The sequence below is a fragment of the Aythya ferina genome, assembly GCF_964211825.1.
Source record: "Aythya ferina genome assembly, chromosome: 7".
In the NCBI taxonomy this organism is placed as follows: Eukaryota; Metazoa; Chordata; class Aves; order Anseriformes; family Anatidae; genus Aythya; species Aythya ferina.
In genome coordinates this window covers 678,340-702,164 of record NC_140302.1, presented here as the reverse complement: position 1 = coordinate 702,164, position 23,825 = coordinate 678,340, and the positions used below count along the sequence as shown (strand labels likewise).

Sequence of the window (23,825 nt, the reverse complement as noted above, 5' to 3'; positions counted from 1 at the left end):
AGTATGTTATCTCCAAGCTCAGGTACCCAAACTCTCTTGGTTATGAAATGTCATATTAGAAAGGAGTTCATTATATTTCTTGTGCAGCATAAGAAATGTGAGCCTGCCTTCCAGAGGTGGGAGTCCTCTTCTTTTGTGGGAGCAGCGGATACCCTTGGGGCACTTAGTCATATGATACTGTACCACAGAGCTAAAAATAGGGTATCGTGTCAAACTAGATTTATAAGAGATTGCTTTCTGTGTGTGCAGACAGCCTGATTTTAGATTTACATCTGATCTATGCTCAACTGCATGCAAGCATTCCCTCCTGAACACCTCCAGAGGTCATAAAAAGAGTCCAGAGTAGTACAACTTTAGTTATACACAACTAACTGTCCCACTGCTGCTTAACCAGATACATTAAAAAAAAAAAAAAAATCAAAAAGGCAGAAAGAAGGGAGACCTACAAGAATAAGCAGCAATTACCATGAGCACCAGTTTCAGATGCACTTTTAATCCCAGCCACTTTAAAATTTGATATGAATTTTACCAGGTTAAAGCCAGAACATGTTTGTTTTGGTCCTTGTGGTTTTATCAGCTTCTCTTCACCTAATCACCCTTCCTTCATCACAGCTGAACTTTTATTCTATTTTAATTCTTCCCTTAAAGGATCTACAACATGCTGCTTGTATGCTTCTGCTTATCCAGCCACCACAAGCGTAGAAGACATGACAGCGTGGTATGAGATAAAAGTTTTGTAGGAGATAAAAGCTTTATTGGCCTGTATTTTGGATGACCAAATTACTCATGAGCAGTGAACTCATGAATAAGTTATGAAAGTCATTACAACAAGTGCCAATAAAGCTTTTTTTATACGACACTGTCATATATTCTACATATGCGACTTATTTTACAGAAAGGAAAAAACTCTACATAAGACTCTTTTTAGAGAGTCTTAATTTTTTTTTTTTATTGGGGCGATTTCTTCTACCCTTCCAACTGCAAACCAGACTTTAATTAAAATAAGCCCTGCTCCGCTGTGCTGAAGGGTACAGAAAATTTAAAATCTCTCTGAAACTTACTGCTGTAGCTTTTACTTCGTCAGAACTCACAGCACACCACAGCTTGAAGAGTTGCCCCACTGGAAAATTATAGACTTCCCTTTCTCAAAGGTGGGAAACAGGTGCTATCCTGGGTGGACACACAGCTAGAAACCCTAAATTTATCAAATATTGTCTATTCTGAACATTCAATCACTACAATTTCCTAAAGGACAAAAACTTTAATTAGTAACTAGGAAATTAAGGATATATTATTGTTAAGCTGGCTATATCAGAGAATAACAACTTTCTGAAGATACTTAGAAATCAAGTCCCAGGAAGCTGAACGAGGAGAGTGTCAATGAGGAAGGTATCAATCCTCATTCAGCTTTAATTTACCCCACAACTATAGGATAACTAGAGGGAAAGAAGGCAAGGGAGGATGAATGTGTACTTTTTTTTTTTTTTTTTAATGAAGAATTACTAGACACCCTCTTTCAGTTAGCCAAACTGTAATAGCGAGGATGCTTCCTGACACATTAATTTGTCCAGCATTCTTCTCGGAGTTGAACTCTTACAGGTATTTTTCCTCCCTTAAAACGTCAAGCAAAGGCTGATATCCCCAGGAGCTGGTAATTGGCATTGTTTTCAGGGGAGCTGCGGGCACACAGGGTACGATTCATTTGTCTAAATATAGGTTTCTCCAACCGAATGGGTTGTCTGTGCACTTTTATTCCTCCCTGAGGAAGGGGAAGGGAACCTAATCAGCACCCAAAATAGAACAATTTGAAGTGAACGATTTAAGCTCTGGAGGTGCTTCCTCTCCCACTGGCGAGATGCTCCCGAGGCTTTCTGCTCGCCCTGTAGGCACTGCAGGCAGGATGAACGCAACCCACAGCCTGTAATGCTGCCTGCCAGCTTCTTCCCCGGTTTGCTCCATACACAGCCACTTACACAAGTAAAATTAGTCAAACACCTTTTTAACTTGGTAACGTTTTTCAGTTCATACTCTGCTAGGTCAGTAACTCTGCATGGTGCATGTCAGCAGTTAATTTACCCATAATGTTATTTCTGGTGAGAGCAGCACTTCAATCAATGATGCGGTTTCTCCTTATGCTGGGTCTGCAATTTGGACTGCGTTTTGACACACTTGCCAGATGAGTAAAGATATTACCTGGTGATTTGTTTTCATTTATCAGTTGCAATCCTTAAATAGCCTTTGCTCGCCTATGTTGATTTCTGAAGAGATGAGCCACTGTTTTCACAACACCCGTGACTCAAGGAGGGAGGCTGTAGCATCGGCATTCCTTGCTGATTGTCAGTTCTGCATCCCCAACGCAATTCTTCCTCGAGATGTTTACAGGCGCAGTTGGCTCAAGCCATCAGTACTCGTGTTTTGCCTTACTACCTTTCAAATCACGGAGGTGCTTAACTGGGCTCTTGTGCTCTCGCCCAGCGATTCCCAAGATCTAACGTATGCAGCCGGTGGGGGAAGAGAAAGAAGCGCCAAGCAGATGCCACGCTCCCACTGCTCTCCTGCGTGGAGCAAGACCTCCATCTTCCTGCCAGGGAGCCGCGTCCTGCTGCGGGACAGGCTCCTCGTAAAGCACGGAAGGGCAGGATGTGACAGGTAATAAAGGAAGAGCACGATATATCAAACAGCTAAATAAATAAGAGACTGGGTAGAGCATTCCCTCTGCCCATGCTGACAGCTGGACAGCCTGCTCAGGCAGCCAAGGCAATTAAGCCCTAGAAAAACTGCTTCTGGCCAAAGAGTCTGTGGATAACAGCCTGCCCCCAGCCAGACCAGGAAAACACGCAGGTCAAGGCAGGAGACAGCAGGTACATGCAAAGATGGGAAGTTTTACAGTAGGGTCTTTAGAGCATACGAGATCCTATCAGGCTGTAATCTGCTGTATGTTTGCATGGATTAAACCTGACTGGTCAATGACATGCTCTGATGAACCTTGGCTGACCATCACTTAAATCCGATGCATGCCCTTTACTTCAGCATAGGAGGCAATTCAGGATTAACATTCCAGGGCAACGCAGCTCCCAAACCATGAGCACATGGAATAATTTCCATTATTTCCATAGCAGTTATTCCCCTGGACTCTCATAAAAACGTGATCTCTAATCATGGACCTTTTCTTCCAACCTGCCTTATCTTATCCCATGCTTTGCCTCTTGATCTCTATCATCTGTCACTTGAGATGTCCACACTCAACTGCGAGTGTTGGGGGATTTCATTTTATTTTTATATGTTGAGGGATTTCCTTCCCTCTATTTCCAGGGGAAGTAAAACAACATTGAATTACACAACAGGAGGATGGACCCGAGTACAGATGGTGCTGGACAACACGTGGGAAGAGGGCTCCTTCAAGCGCCTGTCACACCGAACTTCCATATTCTACCATTTGGACAACTGCATCTAAACTCCTCCTGAAACAGCAGGAAAGAAACTACAATGTGAAACATGTCTGAATTAAAGGGCTTTAGCAGAAGTTGGAACAGGATGTACAAAGTCACCTGTGACTGCACCAGGCAGGACTCAGGTGAGCTTTGTGGCTGCTCAAATGCATGCAGAGGGTCATGCTGGCCTCCAGCTGCCCCTGGGGCTGGGAATTTGCAAAGGTGACAAAGAGACTGCAGCCAGACTCAACAGGGCTCGCTCTGTCTGGTTTTAATAGTGATAATAAAACGCAGCTCACCCAGTAACTCAGCATCTTACTGTAAGCTGAGCAATGAAGTCCACGAGCAAGCCTGGAGCACGGAGTTGAATGCCGCACCTCTCCTTACTCAAAGGGTGCGGTAATTGGCCTGCCCATACGACACATTCAAGGTCCTGAGGCTGAACCTGTGTTATTTAAATGGCAAAGCACGGAGGTAAGAAAGTGAAAGGACAAGTAATTTTCTTCTTTTGTGTGCTGACTTTGTACCTCAGTCCAATCCATTTCCTGCTGCTATTCAAGTTCCTATTTGGATACAGAAGGGTAGCAAAGGGAGCAGGGGTGCCTGCAGTGCAGTCTGGAAAAGCCCAGCCCATTTAACAGACCTACCTCTCATCCAGGCAATTATTGAGACAAAGAAGCACGAAGCTCATCATCATCAAATTTACACTGGGCTCAAGGTTCAAAGCCAAACTACATTGCAGTCTGCACCTAAGACATTTCCATTGCTTTTCTCAGACTTAAAACATTCTTGTCTGTTTTTGTTTTGTTTTTTGTTTTTTTCCCCTTACAGCCTTGCTTGCCCTTATCTGCAGTGTAGCCCTGAAGATGGAAAACGAGTTGGAGGACAAAGAAAGGAGGTTAACATTTTAGGTATGCTATTGTTATCTATACCAGTGACTCAAAATAACTTCTGCACATAAATGTGACCGTAAGCACTGACGGTCTTTATGCCATTATTCTCCACAAACCTCTTATTTCGAAACACTTATTTGTAGCATTAGCACTTCCCTGAACTCAAAGAAGTCCTGTCCAGCCCCTGCATTTATTTTCACTATGAGCGACTGAGCTATCAGAGCTTTGGTAACAGAAGCAGGAGATGGGACAAGGAAGGAGAACCACCTCCTTCTCACAAAGGAAATGTGCTGCTAAAAGCTCAGGCAAGATAACCTGACCCAAATTAGGGTCTAGGGGCTCCCAGGCAGAGTCTGTGGTCACTTTTAGCAGTGGCAGCATTTTAGGGAAGTCGATACCTCCACAGACAAACCTTGTCACAGCATACACAACTTCAGGAGGTGCAAATCATCCTTACAGAAACACTGAAGAAGAGGCGAGTGCAAGGACTGAAACATGCACAGTACATTCCCCATTTTCATACTGCAGGAAGGGTTTTGCAGCCCTCAGAGCAGCAGGAGCTGGCTGAGGCAGGCTCGATAGGCAGTTCTGCCTGCCTTTCCTTAAGACAAACACCTAGCCTCTGCACACTACTGCCCTCAGCCCGCGGCACTTTGTTTATGCCTCCAAATCAAATACAAATCTCAACCTAGAAATGTGGACTTCGCAATACTCTGGCCATGCTACTACAAGGCAGTTGTTTCATGACGGAGCAGATTTGCACATAAGTGGTGGAAGGAGATCACAGTAAAATCAAGAGTTTGCCTCAAGTCTGAAAGAGCCATTGAGTTAGACCCGGTGAGACAAGTTACCTCCGATAGCTTGCAGAAACCAGATGTAGGACTGCTGTGTCTAAAGCTGCATCCATCGATCCCTCTCCTGGCCCCAAACCGCCAGCCCCGTACTTAGGGCTCAGCTGGAGGCGTTGCTTCTGAGCTGAGCACTACACTCCAACCACCCAACCCCTGCTACAAATCTTCACCCATATGTGCTCAGGCAGCACCCAGCCTGTGCAACAGACAGCTGAGCACAGCTGTCCATAAAATGCTTTGAGAAACGGGTTTGAGCACCAGAAGGAAAACAAAAATTCCCAAGGACTTCTTTCTCGGGGAAGAGGCAAGTTACTGCTGGCTTTCCCAGGAACCAAAGATAGGCAAACTCTTCTGTTCGCTTACAAAAACTGTCACAGACTTCTTAAGAAGCAGACACACAGTTTTAAGAAGTGACCTGAGCGGTGAACAGCGTTTGCAGCAAAACGCATTCAAAGGGCAAGAAAGAAAATATATACACTTCTTGCTGCCCTGAATATGATTTCAATTCAGAATCATTTTAAGGCCAAGCATAAGGTGTGACATAATGCTTGAAAGATGTGCCTGAAACATTATCCTGAAGAATATTTTCACTGACTTCCTTAGCAGAAATATGTTATCAAACATTGTATCAACAAAACTAGACATTTTTTAAAGCTTAAATTTAAAGCAGAACCATTGATTCTTAACAGCCTTCTGAGAAGACAAAAAGATAAAACATGACAAAAGGCTGAAAGACACTTTGGATTGAAGTACTGTACTTTTTACAGGGTTATGTTTCCATATGTCTAAGCAAAATATAAAGTTAAATCATTGTTTAAGATAGAAAAAGGTTAACATAGGACAAGCTGGGAATCCACAATTAAAACTTTAGGTGAACTTAGAGGATAAGTTCCTCCTCCTCCCAAAACACTCCAAAGGGCAGAACCCCTGCATGGAAAGGAATGCATCCACTGCATTAATTTGGGAAACTGAGGCTTAGTGACAAACACCGTCCAAGTGTACTTTACCTTTGTAGTGGGTATTTGAGCGAAGTACAGCAAAAGACGTGGCTGCAAGAGGAGCTCCTGGGTGCTCCTGGTCAGGACTCAGCAGCAATGCTGGCAGCAAGCACTGGCTAACGGGTCAGCTACAGGTGGGGTGGGGACTGTAATGAAGCATCTGGGAGGCCGCAGCAAGGCTGCTGAAAGAAGGTGAAGGCAAGAACACGCATGCAAGCCTGCAGGCAGATCCAGTCATTTCAACTGTAGCAAATTCAGCTGGGGTAGCAGGGACAGAAGCTCCAGAAGCACAGCACAAGAGCAACCTGCACAGCAGTTGGGCTCTTCCCCAGCTCCCAGCCTGAGGAGTAAAGCCTGGTTAGCAAGGTCCTTGCACAGCCACAGCTGTGGGAAGGGTCCCAGGAGGAGAGTCCTGGGCTGAGGTAGCCCTGGTGGGCAAAGTCTGCTCACTAAATTGGAGGCACATTTCCTAGATTTCAGTGCATTCCCTTCCTCTGCTGCTGTGGGATTCTTTTATTCTCCTAACACTTCTGAGTAAATCAGTGAACTCCAGATAGGGAAGCCCTTGGCTCAGGTGCCACTGGATGTCGTCATTTGGTTTCTTATGTTTCTGGGTGATGCTAACTCCAGTTGCACAGAAGATCTTTAACACAAACCCCTGAAATGGACTGTCATTGGTCTAACAGCCAGTCAGTTCCTAGCAAGATGACATAAAATATTTCTTCATCTAAAATAAAATATGCAGTTAGCCAGCTAACGCGTAAGATTTACTAAATGCAGCAGTCAATACATCGAGTATTCATTGAGTACTCTTGACATCTGTGGAGATATTTGCTTGATAAATAGCGAAGCTATGAGTGTCCCTGCCATATGTACTTTGCTTTAATTTTAAGCAACAGACTGGGGTGCTTTGTTCCTAATCAAGGTTGGGATACCTCTCCTACAGCTCAGAGACCACAAAGAGCCAAGGAGTCAGGCTGGTTAGCTTCCAGCAAGCTCCTTGAAAGCTCTTGTAATTTTGCTTTTTGCCTTCGAGGAGAACATTCATTGGGAAGAAGATTAGCTTTTCTGCCCAGCTTTAATTGCTGGCTCTGCCACCGACCCTGCTGCAAGAGCTTTCGCAAGGCTTTGTCCCTCCACGTCCTTTCTTTATCAGTTTTTCTCATTTAGAGTTTAGAGTCAGGTTCTTCACGAAGCTGTTTCTTAGCAAGTTTTTTTGTTTTGTTTTGGCAAGTCTTTGCACAGTTCATCTTTAATTTCTAGATGATGCCATAGCAACACAACCCTGACACTGCAGCACTGAGAGCAGAAAGGGCTGACCTGGGCATGGGGACATACTCCAGGAACTCCCACCAACAGCACTTCCCCTCCCAGGTCAGGGCCAGCTCTTAGCACAGCTGACTTCATGTGTGTAAGGAGCCCACAGTTTTTGGGAATGCCCCAAACACCCTCTTGGGCGGTGTTAGCATTTAACTAAACTGCAGAGGAGGGGAAAAGGCAGCCAGCCAAGGTCCTCCAAGCCTGTGGAGAACCTCCCAGACACCTCCCAAGAGACAAGTCCTGCCCTACAGTTTCTTTCTGCAATTGCCCTCTTTAACTATTTACTTTATTTATAACAACTATAAAAATGATTTATTACTTTGGGAGACTCAGCAGTAACCTGTGCGTATTCTGCAGTTAGATGTGGTTGTTTCGTACTAGTAGCACTTTTCCAGAAAAGTGATGCTGCTACAGATTTACCAAAAAATGATGTTGCTATGGTTTACATCCAGAAAGGATGCGGAAAAGCAGAGTGAAAAGCACAACCTAATTTGGCTTCATGGAGTGCAGTCAGATCAGACTGCCTTCATTTTGGCAGACGTTAGCCCAGCACCGGGACTGAAGCCCACCACAGCGCATGAACAACCTTGGGGAGGAGGCATAAGAACAACCTTGCCTTTCTGTACTTGACTCAAAGATTTTGTATTTTTATTTTTTCCATTTCATTTGAAAGCTGCAAAAAGACATCTTCCTATTTAAAGGAGAATGAATGGCATCTTTATTCCTGCCACCAGGTGCTTTATAGCAGAGCGCAGACCTGCGTGCAGTATCTCTGCACAGAATCTTGGTGCGACACTGCTACTCCCAAACAGCCCTTCCCGGAGCAGAGGAAAAATTAACTTCCCTTCCAAGAGCACTTGATTATTTATTTAACTCCAAGAACAGCCTGAAGAGTTTGCACAATGCAGAGAAAGCAGACGCTTAGAAATACCTTTCCCATGGCAAGGGTAGCTGAGGCAGGCCACTGGGACACGTTTCTAATCTAAGAGGAAGCCGCTTATGCTGCAAAAATGGCACATTGCTCGTTAGAGTCCCTGCAGATGGCTCTTTTTTCCATGTACTTGGGAATCAGAAAAGGCTAAAGGCAGCGTGGCAAGGACTAGATGTTTTCTGTAACTTGGACCTTTAGCACCATTCCGATGTCCTGTCATCTTTGTTCTCTAACACAGCAAACTAAGACTTTGCACCTGGCCATACTTTTTCCTCATGCTTTACTCAGTGAACCTCTTCGGGAATTTCGGGATTTGAACTAAAGAAAGGTGCGACCACACGTTTCAAACTTTTTGAACCCACCTGTCTCTCTCACAGAGAGATGCAAAGGAGGAAGAAACCACAGAAGTTTAATATTTGCTCTCGCTGCACTCCTCTTGGGCAATTCTTCCTCTGACCTCAGGTATCATTTATACATCTATCATCAAATATTTTCTCTGCATGACCAGCAAGCAATAAATGAGGTGACTTACTCTGCTTGCTTACCCTCTTGCCACTTTCCAAGAAGCTCAGAGATTTGCAAAGGTGATCCGAAATGTTAAATGCCCAGACTCCTTTCAAGTTTCCATAATGTAAGTGATCTAAGCCAGGGCTCGTGGAAAAGCATATGAACATCTTATAAGCATGTTTCCTGACATATTGGCTTGTAAAAATCATCGTGTTTGCCATCTTCTGGTGGCAACTTGTCTGCGTATACCTGGAACTACCCCTAACACTGCAGCTGTCAGTGATTTCTACGAGACTACAGTATTATGCATCTAAAGTGAATACTTGTGCCCAGGACTCTCTTAGAAGCTTTACCTATATTTAATAATCTAATTCATGACTGAAATCCTGGAGGAAAGGTATAGAATTTACTAAAGTCCTGTTTTAGGCTGTTGTACAATCCCTTACCTACCCTTGAAATTCACTGGGAATGCAACACACCTGAGTTTTGTGGTGGCAAATATTTTCTATCCCTACATTACACTTGCTAAAATGTTTTGCTTTTGGTCAAGCAATCATAAAAAAAAAACAACCTCTGACTTTGTTGGGGACTGAGTTGGTGAGCTTTTTCCCTATTGTTATGGATTTCCCCAAGACTTTTTTTTAAATGCTTTCCTCACTGCAACAACTATTATTTCTGTGCTTTTCACAGTAACTAGGAAATTTCTGCCCTATATGGGAGCTGCATGAGTGGGAAATATTGATTTTTCTGTATATTGTTCTGCTTGATGTTACTGCTTGGCATGTTTCTTTTTTTCATTTCTCATTTCCAACTTCCCCTACATTTCTAGCACCGCTGAGCATTTGTCATAGCTCCATATAATATTGCAGTTTGTTCCAAATAAACTTTTGGGGCATCTGAAAAGAATGACTACTTTTAGTAAAGCATGCATCTACCCTGGCCCTGAGTTGGCTGAAGGTTTGAAATGGATCTGATTACAAGCATCTTCCAGCAAGCTTTGTTAAAAAAAAAAAAAAAAAAAAGCTAAAATAATAAATTTCTGAAATGCCTACCCTCAAAGCAAGGCATACTAAGGAAGAAGAAAAGGGAAACTTGACTAGCTGTCCCCCCACCTGCCTTGTGTTTTCTGGCAGATACACTACTTACAGACTTAGCTTTATATCTCCACTAACTTCGTGCATCACCAGGACTTCCCCTGCCTCCCAGCCCCCTTCCTCCCCTCCCCGCAGGCAGCCCCTGGGGCTCCCCACTCACCAGCCCTCCTTGCAAAGCAGAAATCAGAGATCAAGTGCTGCCACAGCCTTAGTGAGCAATGCGCATATCACAGGGAAGAACATAGCCTGGGGCCCCTTGTCAAGAAGGAAATACAGCCCACGACGAGTTTCAAAACCTCGTAAAAATTAAATACAATCAGAAAACGCCAGCCTGTCCGAACGAGAGAAAAATCTTCCCTTACACCTCTTCACAGGACGCACTCTCCACACCTCGACATCTGTGCAATAACAACAATTTTATTTTTTTTTCCCTTCTGCTGCAGGTTCTCCCCAGCCTTACGATGTCTGAGCAACGTTCATCTGTTAGCCAAGATGTGTGTAACATTCTCAGCAAGATGTAGGCTCAGAGGCCGAGATGCTTCACTGTCAGTGCTCCCTGCCGACGTGGTGCCTCACCTTCCTCGAACTCTGCGGCTGTGCACAGAGGAATATCAGAGCTCCTCCAGCACAAAGCCCGGAGCCATCCACCCCGTTAGCTGGAGCAGGGTCAGGAAGGGAGGTGTTTCCAGCCCACGAGGTAAGGACATATTTACTTGCCTAGCTCCTGAGTGGTCGGGAGCTCTGAGTGGTCTCACCTGGGCTGATGCCCAAGTACCAGCTGCCACCCAACACAAGGAGCTCCTAGCTCCATCGGTCACTTCTCACCAGCAAACCTGTACCTACCCCGGGATGAAGCTAAGGGTCATTGTCCCACAGTGCTCCTGTTTGTCTGTCGCAGCATTTGTTAACCACATGCCACAGAAGATCTCAAGCCACACCTGTAGGAAGATCCTGGCTGTGCAAATGGGCTCTGCTTTGCTCCAGTCCCAGCACTGCCACCAGCTCCGTGGGGTCCGCACCACATCCCAGCCCACCGGGAGCCTGGCCCCGCTACCGTGCCCAGCACTGACACCCTTGGTCAAGCTTCACAAACGCCATCTTCCTAAGCTGGCCTTGTATTTTCCTGTAAATTTATGTTTTCCCCTTTTTTTAGGGCTTCAAAGTGAGCCTTGGCTTCCCTAGAACCCCATTGCTTCAGTTATTACTGCAGCCAGTCCTTTAGGGTTTATTTTGTAGGGTACGTCTATGCTTGCTGAGCATCCCTTAATGAATTTTTCTTTTGAGCACGCAGTGCTCATCTTGATTTATAAAGGGCTGAGCCCTTTATAAATATGAGGAATTCTTGTATTCTAGAGTTAGCTTTGACCCTTGAATTTCTTTTTTTTTTTTTTTTTTTTTTTTTTGAATAGTTGAAGGAACTTATTACCGTTTCTATACATTTATATAGACTTGGGATATTTTATACAGACTTGTTAGCTGCCATCATTTTTTCTTCACTTGTTCCTCAAGCTCCGATACCCCCACACCACCATCCCACAGATATTTACATCCAACTTCATCTATATTTCACCAGTAGCTTTCACTTACAGTTCAAAGTGCCATTGAAACCTTTCCCTCATCTCCCCAACCATCTCCAAGATTGTAAGGCTGCAGAGGGATTTACAAGTTGAAACTCCCACAGGGTCCACAGGAGCATTAAAAAATAAAAATAGAATTTAAAAAAAAAAAAAAAAAAAAAAGCTCTCCCTGTTGACCTGAACAGGAGGTTCACCTGAGCAATGCCATCTGCTGCCTCTCCCCAGGCTCTGAAGTTCTTTGCTTCTGCACATCCACAACTAGGGGTGGCGGAGATGTCTTCTGGTACATGTTTTGTATCTTTAATAGCAGGAAATAACCACAAATCCATTCATTTCCTCTGTAGCCAGTGGAGGTGAGTAGACAACTCAGGGCACCACAGTTAAATGCCAACAATATAAAACCACATTTTTTGATCTCATCAAAAGCTGTCACGTCAGTGTCTTTCCTCTGAAACGCCCTCAAGAAAGTGTTCTTCACTTACTGACAACACATTGCTTCAAAGCAGACGTAGAACGTGGCTCTTATTTCTAATGCAATTGTCCCTACCATAGATAAACTTGCAAACATCAGGCAAGTTCATCAGGGAAATAAAATTCTATCCTTTACTAAAACCAACAACTTCCCAGATATTCTATCTGGTGTTACCATTTATTATACCATCTCTTTCAAAGCTCTCCCATGTCATTCCACACTCAGCTCATTCCTCCTTCGCGACACCATTGCGAGGTGTAACCCTGTCAACCCCAGTTCAGAGGTGGGAGGAAGGGGAAGAGGAAGAAAAGATTTGCTGGCACGTGGCACAGCACAGGACCGTGCAAGCTGCCTTCTGCTTCTTGTGCTGCTCGGCACAGTCTCACCTCTTCATTTTATACCCATAGCCATAGAACGGGCCCATTTGAATTCTGTGCTGCTCATAAGCTCTGATTTGACAACTCTCAAAGCTGAAATAATTTATTTATCTAGAGAAGAGGCCCTGCTGCCCTGCTGAAGACATTCAGTTCCTACTTGGCCTCATCCTGCAATAGGGAAGAAAGGACAATTCATCTTCCAAGCTCATTCATTATTCATAGCTGTCTGATGAGACTCCAGCCGAAAAAGCCAATCTGTATCAGGTGAGACAATGGCTACTGTTATGAGAAGACCCACACAAGCCCACGGGGTCATTTCACATGGGGCTCACTTGGTGATTACAACAGTGGCCGGGGCTGAATTCACAGCAAGGATCCTGGAAGTTAATTCAACTCTGGGGCCTCTTAAATAAGAAACGTGGAAAAGCAGAAACCAGAAGAGCCTAAAATTAATTTTCTAAATATATCTGGGAGCTATGCAGACATTCATAATTCCCAGAGAGCCTGGGAGTTACAGCATTTCGCTCTGTCAGTTTGGAAGCATTGGGAACAGCCACTGGTCCATTTTGTCTTCCTTGAGCTTTTAGAATTTTGTCTCCTCCTCAGCCCACTGATGGAGCAAAGGGGCTCAGACAACTGACTGGGAAGCCTCGGAGCTGATGCCTCTAAAGACTTGTCTTCTCATTAGCTTGGGATCTCACACAGCAAAGCAAGCCAGCAAGAGGACAGAGAGGACTCTGTCAGCCTCTCATCAATCCAAACCATTTCCCTGGGGTGTTTATGCCCCGGTGAGTCTGGGCACACTCCTATACCCCTGTTACACTAGGGGATTTTGGATTAGGTCTATTGACACTCAGGCATCAAAAGCAGTGGCCCTCTGTCCATGACCTCTGTGTGAGCTGTTACCTCAGGAGAGCTTCAGCAAAATTAAATTTAAAAAAAAAAAAAAAAAAAAAAATCAAGGCAATGTTTCTGGTCCCTGCATAGACATTCAGAAACCTTCCTTCAAGTCCAGAGGCTTTAGTCTGTTTCAGGTTTTTATTCTCTAAAATCAATCCCTTTGGACAGAGAAACAAAAGCCTGAACACAGAAGGCAGATGCTGAATCCTTTATCACCAATTGTCTTACGAGGTCAGAGCTGGAGCACCTCAAACTGGACTCTTATCTCTGTGATGGAGAAAGGACCGCTTTGAAACCCTGCATTCCTGTTAGCCATCCCATTTTATTTGACAATTGCCAACCATCAGTGCCACAAGCACCTTTGAAACTCTAAGTTGTTCTTGACAAAACCTCTGACAGCACTGTCAAATACCAAGCATAAAAGCTTTCCAGTAAACGCAGCCATTTGTCACCGCTTTCCTTGCGACCAGCTCATCAGCCAAAACAGCAAGCATTTTGCTTTTGTTCTTCCCCTTCAAAGGGAAGTTGTGAGTACAACTGAAAGTGAAAGGCTTAACCAGGTTAATCAGGTCAGGAAAAGCCAGAATAACAGCAGCAGCCAGCTGCAATACATACATATTTGCCTTGGTCAAAGACGAGCGCTAGGGCCAGTGACCTACTAAGGCAGGAGAGGGGACAGGGAAGGGTGACACGGAGCTCAGACCCTGCTCTCAGGTACAGGTGAGGCACATGTAGGGAGCTTGGTCCAAACTGCCACAAAGCCCAGGGTAAAAACACGACAGAATCGGTGGTAGCTTGTGGTTGGCACGTGGCTCCTGCACACCCAAAGGGTGAGAATTGGTTAGTGCCCATCTGCAATAATTCACCATGTGCTGTATTTCCAGGCAAAGACAGGTCAAACAGGGCTCTGAGCCCCTTTGCTGGATTTACAATGAAACCTTTCCGTCCCATGAAAGCCACTGCACAGTTGCACTTCAATATGTCACCTTTGTTCCTCTTCCTTCAGAAATTAGCATGCACCGAGTGACAAAGCCTATTAGAGAAAATTGACCCTGAAGTCATTTAGCTCAGGATTTGCCAAAGCTCAGAGGTATTTATTATTCTTACAAGCAACGAGGCATATGGTTGACTTTTCCAAAAGCCAATTCAGAAAGAAAAGTAAGTGACCATTTCTTGAAACAGAAAGATATTTAAGTACCTTTAGTCCAACACTGGGAACGAAGATTTCTTCATAAGGCTACACAAAAAGAAACCGTGGAGAATTGCTCTGTGCCTGCTTCAGTGACCACATACTGCAGCTCCTCAGAGGGTGCTGCTCTCTACCCACTTTGCACACGTGCAGAAATTGTCAGTGCCAAATGGACAAGTGTGCATCGAGGGGCTTTCATGCTCCAAAACTTAGACGGAGATGCTCTCGCAAAACTTGGAGAGTTCTTCATTTAAGACGAGGCTAAGGTCTAACATGGAGAAGTTTCAGTCTGAGTAAAGTTTGACTGATTTGAACCTGCATCTGGTTGGGTTAGACAGCAGGTCCTGGATTTTCCATTTCAGTTACCCAGTTCAAATACCGTCTCTGAAGTGCTAAAATGGAGCTTCAGCAACAGCACAAAGCTGTCATCACAAAACAAAATAATTCTCTTTGATGGCAAGTTAACTGGTTGTAACCGAACAGCAAAATAGTTGGAGAAGAAAAGACAGACAAAAATGTCTTATCCCAGGCCTTAAGCCAGAGCAGTCTGTGTTTGAAGATTTACAAGTCTTTGATAAAGAATTCCAAAGAGTTTCTGAGCGCAGGAATAAGTCATGTCATCCCCTCCCTCCCCCACCCCGACACTATTTTGATTGTTTATCTCTGCTTTGGCCCAGGAAGGCCAAACTAACCTTAAAGAGAGCGTAACAAGCCTAAAGAGTGTAATGCAACTTCTGTCTTTGAAAATGAGTCATATTAAATATATTTAATGCACAAACTCATTTAACAATTCGATAAGTATGGGCATCATTGAACTTTACTGCCTCTATTTGGGAAAGAGAAAAGGAAAGCAAACAAAAGGATTTTTTTTTCTTTTTTTTGGTAGTAGAAAAACAATTTTTATATGAAGTAGTATTTTCAAGAAGTTTAACACCAGGGTTTTTTTGTTTTTTGTTTTTTAAGGACATAAAACAAAAGATGTTCTTCATACATAATGTATTCTGTTGGCTGGCGAAGTTAGGATTTGGTGCTGCCAAATAGAAGGGCTACTTTCCCAGAATTAAAATAGCCCTGGTTAAAAAAAGAAAGATCAGCAGTAATATCTGGGCTACAGAAGTATATGAAAGAACTCCAAGAAATCTGATGCCCAGAGGAAATCCAGCGAACTCACCTCACTACCTTCAGTAGTTTGGAGTACCGAAACACCTGCCTCTCACAGGGATGCTGAAGGCATATTTATCATATTTCCTCCAGATACAAAGACTTCCATAAAAAGAGTCGCAAATTGCTTGTCCAGCCAGTAAGCCTTTGGTTTGGAGCCCAGCTGGTGATGCCTTTTCTAGCAAATGGTGCCGATGGTATCACCTGTACGTGTCTGTGGGCTGGGCGCCAGAGGTCCCTCAGGCACTGGTGTCTCTTGTCCTCGCACACCAAGGCCTGCTGCTCACCTTGCTCTCCTGGTCTCCTTCCTGCCGCCCCAGCTGGCAGTCAGAGGGCCAAGATGCTCAGCAAGTGGTGGGCCAGCTGCAGGGGGGTTGTTTTATAGGGCCCGCAGCACAGGCGGGGCAGTGGTGGCCACTGTGACCTCAGCAAGCCTCTGGGATGGAGTGGCCAAAGGCGGCTGTGCTGGGAGCGGACTGGAAGATGCCCTCCCGTGGACAAGGAGGAGGGTTGGGGGGCTGAGGGCCCCTTTTCTGGGGCTGGCTCCCCCACGCCATTTGGCTTGCCAGAGAGAAAGGCTGCCCCTCAGCCACAGGGACTGCCCTGCACCTCCCAGCCTGTGCCCTGGGTTTATTTTTAACACTGGTTTTTAGGCAATTTCATTCTCTTCTTTACGGAGAAGAACAGAAGCAAGGTGCATCTTTGGCCCTAATTCCCACGTGTGCTTTGTGCTCTGAGTGAAGAATTTCCTCCTCACATCACATCTCATCTGAATCCCCCCTCCATTTGCTCAAGGCCGTTATTCCTGGTTCCATGGCCACACTCCCTGATGGAGTCCCTCTCCAGCTGTCTTCTAGGCCACTTTTATGGGTAAGGTTAGGTGGTAAAAATGGCCTGCCTTGAAAGACAGACAGACAGACACAACCCAAAACCTTCTGAATTTCAAGTTACACACAGCTATCTTTTGGCCTTCACTCAAGAAACGAACAGTGCCAAAGCATGCTGAAATGCCTACAACAACAAAATAGAAGTTATGAGGTATACACCACAGAAACCTTCACGTGCCACTGGATGCTCCAGGCATGTCTGGTTCAACACACATTTTGCTTTGCTGAAAGCATTACGAGTTACTGGGAAGCCAAACCATAACATATCAGTTCCTATGGAACATCATTTGTTATGAAAATTCCATAGGAATAGCAAAGGCACATTTCTCCACCACAAAATAAATAAATAAATAAATAAAAATAAGCTACTCATGGAAAGAGTCATTTACAAAAAGCTCTCTTTTTAATATCCCACTATTTTAATTTGGGTATTTATGTCATTGCTAAATACAGATCATTTTGATGAAATAGAATGCCCTTTTTTATTTTGGAAGATATGCTAACTTAGAATTAAAGAAACTAGAAATAAAAAGCTTCAAATGAACCTGATCTACTTGACAAATGGGAATTTTAGACTCAGAAAAATGTTCAAGCCAGGCTGCTCGTGCTAATCTGACACCAAGACAAAAATCTCACTTCAAAAATGCTTTTTCATGATGGGATTCTTTCCACCAACAGGGCCAGCTCTGTTCAAAACCTTTTGGAGCAAGGCCAGCCTACAAAACCCAAGGAGCAGTTCTGACCAACACAGTTCCAGTGGAAGAACTGCTTTTACATTATTTGTTTTAAGGAGTCACTTGCCCTTCTCCATGTCCATTGTGTACAAGTCAGTTGTGAATAATTTGGGATTAGCTCCCTTTGCCTCAAGAAGCTTGTTAGCTGCTGGCATTACAGTTTTCTTTGAGTTGCTAATCTGGTGTTGCTAATTAAGATTAGCAAAGACTGTCGCAACATTCTAATTACGGTAAGAACACGTCCCTCAAATCCACTTCCTGGAGAACAAAAGTTGTTTTACTATCCACGTTGCTTTGCACCATATTCACAGCAGTATGTTGTTGCATCCCCATCTTGGAATTTTCTTTCTAACCGCTGAAGTTTTTGATAAAGGAAGAAGATAATTAGATAACTAGAGAGGGCAGCAGGAGGAACAGATGAGCAGCAGACAGTGGATGCTAGGGCTATTTCACCTACTCCTGCACCTGGAGAAGGCATTCCTGTATCCCCCTGCCCCAGCCTCACCTTGAGGACACCTCCCCTCACAGCCACACCCTGCTCAGCTCTGGGAAATGCCTGCAGGAGCTCATTCTGGGCATCTCGCTAACTTCTGCGATACCATCATCAGAGGGCATAGCATGAAGGAGTGAGCAGGCAGCATCACACCCTTGGTTTTCTTCCAACACCTTTGTAGATCTTTCCACTTACATACGCTTACGTTATTTCCTCAGGGTGGTAAAGCAATCTTTCCTCTCGCTTTCCATCACTCGCTCCTCTTTGTGTAAATGTGGCATTTCACTTGGCTCGTGACTTTGGCCAGGTTATTATTCCTGTCAGGAATAAAGGGGTCCAAGCCTTTGCAGGCTTGGCTCTCCTGCAGTTTGGATTTGCGTTTTGCATCTCCATCACATGAGTTTGCAGTGCACAGCCAATGCCCTGCCCAGACAGTCGCGCACATCTATGTTTCCTACGACAGATGGCTTCAGGGAACAGAGTTCTTTCATTTCTTACTGAGATTTTATTAAGCATTTCATTTAGTAATTCCTAGTCAGACTTAATGCTCTCAATCTAACGTATTCCAAAGCTTCTGCTTTCCTGGCACATATTGCTGAAGAGGGCATATTCTCAATTAAATATACGCAATTTGTTTTTGGCTCATGAACTTTTAACCATTGCCTTCATATCTTTTGCAGTCCTTTATAACCTGGTAGGACTCAGATGACTTCATGTTAGCTTGATCTTTTTTTGTTTTTTCTCCCCACAAAATATCATGCTTTCTTCTCAGTGTAGTGAATAATGAGAAAGCAACAGGATGCAGATGGGACAGTCAACTTTATTCCCTTATTTCTGTCACTAGTTTCGCATAACCCGTTTCAGCTAGCAGGTGTCAGAACATTTCTACAGCTCCCCCCTCCAAACTAGGTTAAAAAATAAATGTCTCAAAGGAACAAACTGAAAATCTGAAGAAAAAAATATCAGTGTATTCAAAACACTTTGTTTTCATTTCAGCTTCCCAATCATAAATTTGCTTATATTTCAAAGTGGAAAGCTCTCGAGGTCCAAATGCTCCCTTTCCATATGTGTTAGAACTAAAATAAAATCCACTACAGTGTGAAAACCAAAATGAAATGCAGTGCAAAGTGTATGGTTGGTGACACGCTGAAGGGCTGGAAACTGGAGTTTGGAAGGATTATGAGCTGGTGTGCGCTTATTTCTGGAAAGATGAAAGGTAAGAGTTTGTGCAACACCAAAACAAACACTTTCTGGCACACAGCTGCAAGCAGAGGATCATCAAGGAGGTGAAGCTGCAGGAGTGTCTCTTCAACAGAGCAATGAATTCCTCTAGCTAACTCATGGCAGGACAAAAGGTAAAGAAATTGTTTCTAATGCTCACATCCAGAGCTGTCAGAGGAAAAAAAAAAAAGTCTAAACATAAAATTTACCATCAATAACATAAACCCCTACACTCCTCAGCACAGAACAAGGTGCTCACAGAGAGCACTCTTCCTAAATGTCAAAGCCATTAAAATACTACATACAACTAAATATAAATAAAGCCAGGTTAGTCAGGCAGCCACTCTACATAACTAACGACACCTGTCTTCTAATGCTTTTCGCTTCTCATTTGCAGTGTTTTCTACCACATTGTTTTGAGAAAGAAGAAAAAAAGAAAGGAAAAACCCATGAAAACCAAGAAAGCCCTCACAGCTATTTCTATCACACAACGAATATTGATTCCTTTCTGATTTTCATAGAAATTTGTCAGGGTCCTGTCAGTACAAGATTGATTTCCCTGCTTCTGGGAATGGTAGGTTATCAATATAATTGCTACCATCAGTGCATTTTCACAATCCTTCCTGACATTTCTGCTCCAGTGGCAAATTAGTGCGATGCTGACTATTTCCTCACCTGAGCCAGCTACCGATGCAGGAGGATTTCATTTTTTCCTCTGGTAGGAAAGAAACATGCCTACCCCAGCACCAAAGCACCCTCTTTTTATTGTCACTGAACAGTACAAAAGAGTTAAGTGAAAGCACTATAAAATAATAAATGTATATCTTTCTGATGCTTTTATTTCAGCAGTTTTTCCCCAGAAGGCATTCAGTGTGCACGTATATGGTAGCTTCAGTGTACCTCGCATGAGGAAATGGGGAATTCAGGGAGTCTTAAAGCTTCTGTTGCATTACCACCTCTGCAAAGAAATAGAGCCGAGTCAGCCGGGAGGTGCTGATCATGCAGAAAAACCAAGCATGTGTTGGAAGCAAACCCAGCAGGTGCTGAGCTGCACCAGCCCCGCAGGAGTCTTTGGATGCTCGTCACCTGTCCGCACCAACCTAGTGAAGCACACTTAATCCCTTACCAACCAACACCGCTCTACAATGGCTGGCTAAACTGCTACCCATCCGGGCAGGACCATCACCTGGTAAGGTCATCTTAGCCAACGTGTTTTTTCACATTTAAGAGTTTCTTTATGTGTGTCATTGAAATTCTCCCCTGCAGCGGTGCAAATGATAAAAAGATCCGCAGCTTATTGAGAGGATTACGCACACCTGTCCACAAGAGCCCCTCCTACCTTGCCTTTACATAAAGGTGACACCTTGATTTTGGCCATCCTATGCACATCAGAAGAGGCAGAGGCATGCTGGAAGAGCAAAAGCCCCTAACTGTGCACGAACAAAGCCCAGAGCAGCTCCCTGAGGCTGAGCAACGTTTATTTCTGACCCTCTTGCCAACTCCCCACCAGAAGAAAAGGACAACATACAGGATAATTGGGGACCCACTGAAGTCACCAGGCTTTGGAGCAAGCCTTTAATTCCAGCCATCACAGCGTACCTGCAGCTTCCCTATGTACAGCGAGGTGCCTTGGAAACACCATGTCCCTCAGTAGCAAAGCCTCACTCTCTCACTTGAACTGAGCTTTGATACGGCTCTCTAGCACAAAAGGATTTAGGATCTCTGTTGAGAAGTAATAGCAGGACCTTTACTTCTGTGACATCCAAGCTATCACAGTAGCACACCCTCTAAAATACAGGTCAGAAACCTTCCTAAAAAAAAAAAAAAAAAAAATAGTTGCTGTTCTTTCCTTTTTCAAAATGAGGATGTATTGAAACAGAAGCTTCCTAAGAGAAAACAGAAGTTGGAGGGGGGAAAAAAAAGTGTTTCTCAGGACAGTATTTCTAAATGAAGACTCCTCAAGAAAAATAGGCAGGATTTCAGCTGAGTGGAAACAGGGCTTAAACCCGTGAGCTGTTTGGTAAAAAGGCACCACCGATACTGCAGCATCCCAGGGATGCTGTAAATCCCCATGCTATTTCTAGAGACCTCCTTCAGGCCTCTAAGCATCCACGTGCCTGGTTCTTATCCCCGTGATGTCAAACAAACAAGCGTGGAAATCCCTGTGTGTTTCTTTTGGTTCAGCACAATTCTGTTCCCAAGCCAAGCCCCGCTCTAAACTTCTGCCATTTATCTGCCTCCCGCAGAGGCTCTCAGATGCCGGCAGCCAGCTCTGGCCAATTTGCAGCTGCAGGCGCGCGCTGCAGTCAGTAATTCATCTGACAGTAATGGGACTAGCAGCAAGCCGCCCCGCATTGTGGCTGATGGGAACTTACACAGCCCCTGATAAAACCCCGCGCCGTTCTGTGAAGCACGGGGTTGGTGTAAATCTCTCTAATAGGTATAAAGGTGGCCCGAGCCAAAGCAGATAATGCAGCATTTGCTGCCAACCTGGGATAAAGGCACAGCCAAAGCCATATGTAACACCGGGCCCAAGGTGCACAGCATCGCTGAAACTTTACTGCTAACAGACGAGCACAAATTACCCCTCCTGCATTCAGCGAGGAACAGTTTCTGCACAGAGAAGGCTTATTTAAACATCAGCAGGGCTGCACAGGTGGCACTCCCAGCAATGTGTCAGGCTGCACAGACCTCTGCTCCTGAGAGCTAATTTGGCAGCCACTGCTGCATTACAAGGTTAAAGGCAAACACACTTTTGTTGAACTCCCAGCCTATTGAGCACACATTTACAACAGATAAATATGCACAGCATAAACAAACCATGGGATTACCAGGATTAGCTGCAGTCTTCCCCGCTGCTGCCAATGTTACAGACAACCCACCTCACCGGCTGGGAGCAGCGCATCACAAATGCACGGTACGTACAAGTCACGCGTGCTGGATGAACAAAGGCACGCACTGTGAAATGCCAATGAAGATAGATATATCTCTGTAAAAGGCTTTGATATCTGCTCCTTCCCCCTGCCTCCTCACCAAAAGGAAAATATTGGAAACAGCAGAGACCTACAGATAGCACAAGGTCAGCCACCGCCAGGCCAGCTCAGAACTGCAGTCAACGAACTGGTTTCAGCACGGAAATTTCCTGTAAGGAAGGCCTTGAACATGTAAGTTATACCTGTTTGTCCTCCAACATCAAAGACTTGCAGGATCCTTTGGAGCATAGTTTGTGCTATCTAGAAGGTGCTGCTGTAGGAGACCCCTGTGCCCATACCACTGTTGTGTAATTGACTGCTTTGCATCCCAAACCATGGGAGCATCCCTCCACGGGACACAGGGAACACCAGAACACCACAAAAAAAAAAAAAAAAAAAAGACTTGAAGCTCCTTTTTGGTTTGTCTGTTTTTGTTTTTAAACTTGTTTGCATTTTCCCTGACATTATTTCTCCATTATCTCTTAACATATAACCCAGTTAAGCATTTAATACGAGATTTTAGGGGACTTTGTGTATCTCTGTAGCAAATGCTCATAGTCAATTCAAAGGAGCCTTTCATTCTGAAATCCATGTGCCCAATTGCCAATGACCAGGAAAGATATGCTAGGAAAGAAAAAATCCTCCTCTGGTGTAAGCACTCCTCCATAACACACAGGTAGCCCCCACCTCCCGTTATTTAACAAATAATGCCTCATTTATTAATATTCTACAGTAGCGAGGTCTGTCTAGCGATGCATTAATATAACATTTCTCAAATGAAGTTCTTGTTCTGCTTGATCTAACTTGTAAACGCTTGGTAATCTATCTTGATATGCTCCTGTCTGTCAGGGGCTGCTGCCTGCTTCACGCTTCTGCTCCAGGAGGCAGGCAGTGGCGCCGAGGTACGCTCCCAGGATGCTCCATCCTTCCCTGCTTAATTACACGTAAGACCAGGTTCATTGTTTTGAAGCTGATGCAAGACTTGAGTAATTGGATGTAGGGTGCAGTATTTACAGCCAGCATTTAGCAGTATGTAAAGAAATAATGATGCTTAATATTGACTCGAACGGCCTCCGACCTCCCTTTCCTGCGCTAAGGACAAGTAAAAGGCATTTCACCAAAGGTTCAGCTCTACAAAAATCCAAGAAGATTTGCATGGAGACAGAGGGCTTTATTTTTGAGACTAATTCCTGCTGTATGTATATTTTGTGTGTTGAGGCTTTTTTCCCCTCTCCCCCTAACCCTTTTGGATTTTTACAGCCTAGTTTAATTTCTTTAGCTACTTACTAAAGAGGCATGGTGGCACCTTGACAGCCACAGCATCACTTGCAATGGATATTTCCAAAGAAATAAATACTTCACTGAATTCCCTCTGTGAGGTTTGCTGCAGATTTTCAAAGATGCTTTGCAAGATGCTTCCAAGAAATAAGATATAAGCATTGTTTCATCAGGACTTTTTTTTTTTTTGGGGGGGGGGGACGACGTCAAAGTTATTCTAAATCACCAGACCTGTAGCATGCTTCATACTGCAGGAATCCAGCCAAGTAACAAGGAACACAAATGTGGTCAAACAGTGCTCCTGCCATGGTGCCACGTTCAAAACTGGTGGTTGATGCCATACATACAGGCTTTTCAGAAGCTTCTGGAGGCAGCTGATACCCAGCAGAGAGCTGTGCAGTCATCCCACAGTATCCCAGCTGGAAATAATCCCCCCACCCAACACTCATTGTTAAAAGGAGCTTCCTTTACATGATTTTTTTTTCCCCCACAATAAAAATAATTGTTCACATTTTAAATACAGTGTGTGTACATGTCAT

The 23,825-nt window shown here is 44.3% G+C and overlaps 1 protein-coding gene across 11 annotated transcripts in view; it reads right to left on the bottom strand.

The window, feature by feature from the left end:
- Positions 1-23,825, bottom strand: part of LOC311439581 (uncharacterized protein) — a 92,859-nt gene that overhangs the window by 53,019 nt on the left and 16,015 nt on the right. For 3 of the 11 annotated variants that reach the window (XR_014694842.1, XM_084525465.1, XM_084525464.1), the window contains one exon: positions 1,559-3,461. The exons of 7 other annotated variants lie outside the window; for them this stretch is intronic. Coding sequence is in view for 1 of the 4 variants with exons in the window: in XM_084525464.1 (XP_084381590.1) it covers positions 3,410-3,461 (52 nt within the window). In the remaining 3 variants the exon portion in view is untranslated. Of the gene's footprint in view, positions 1-1,558; positions 3,462-19,910; positions 19,995-23,825 lie in introns of those variants that run through there. One more of the 11 variants, XM_084525468.1, reaches the window with a different exon arrangement.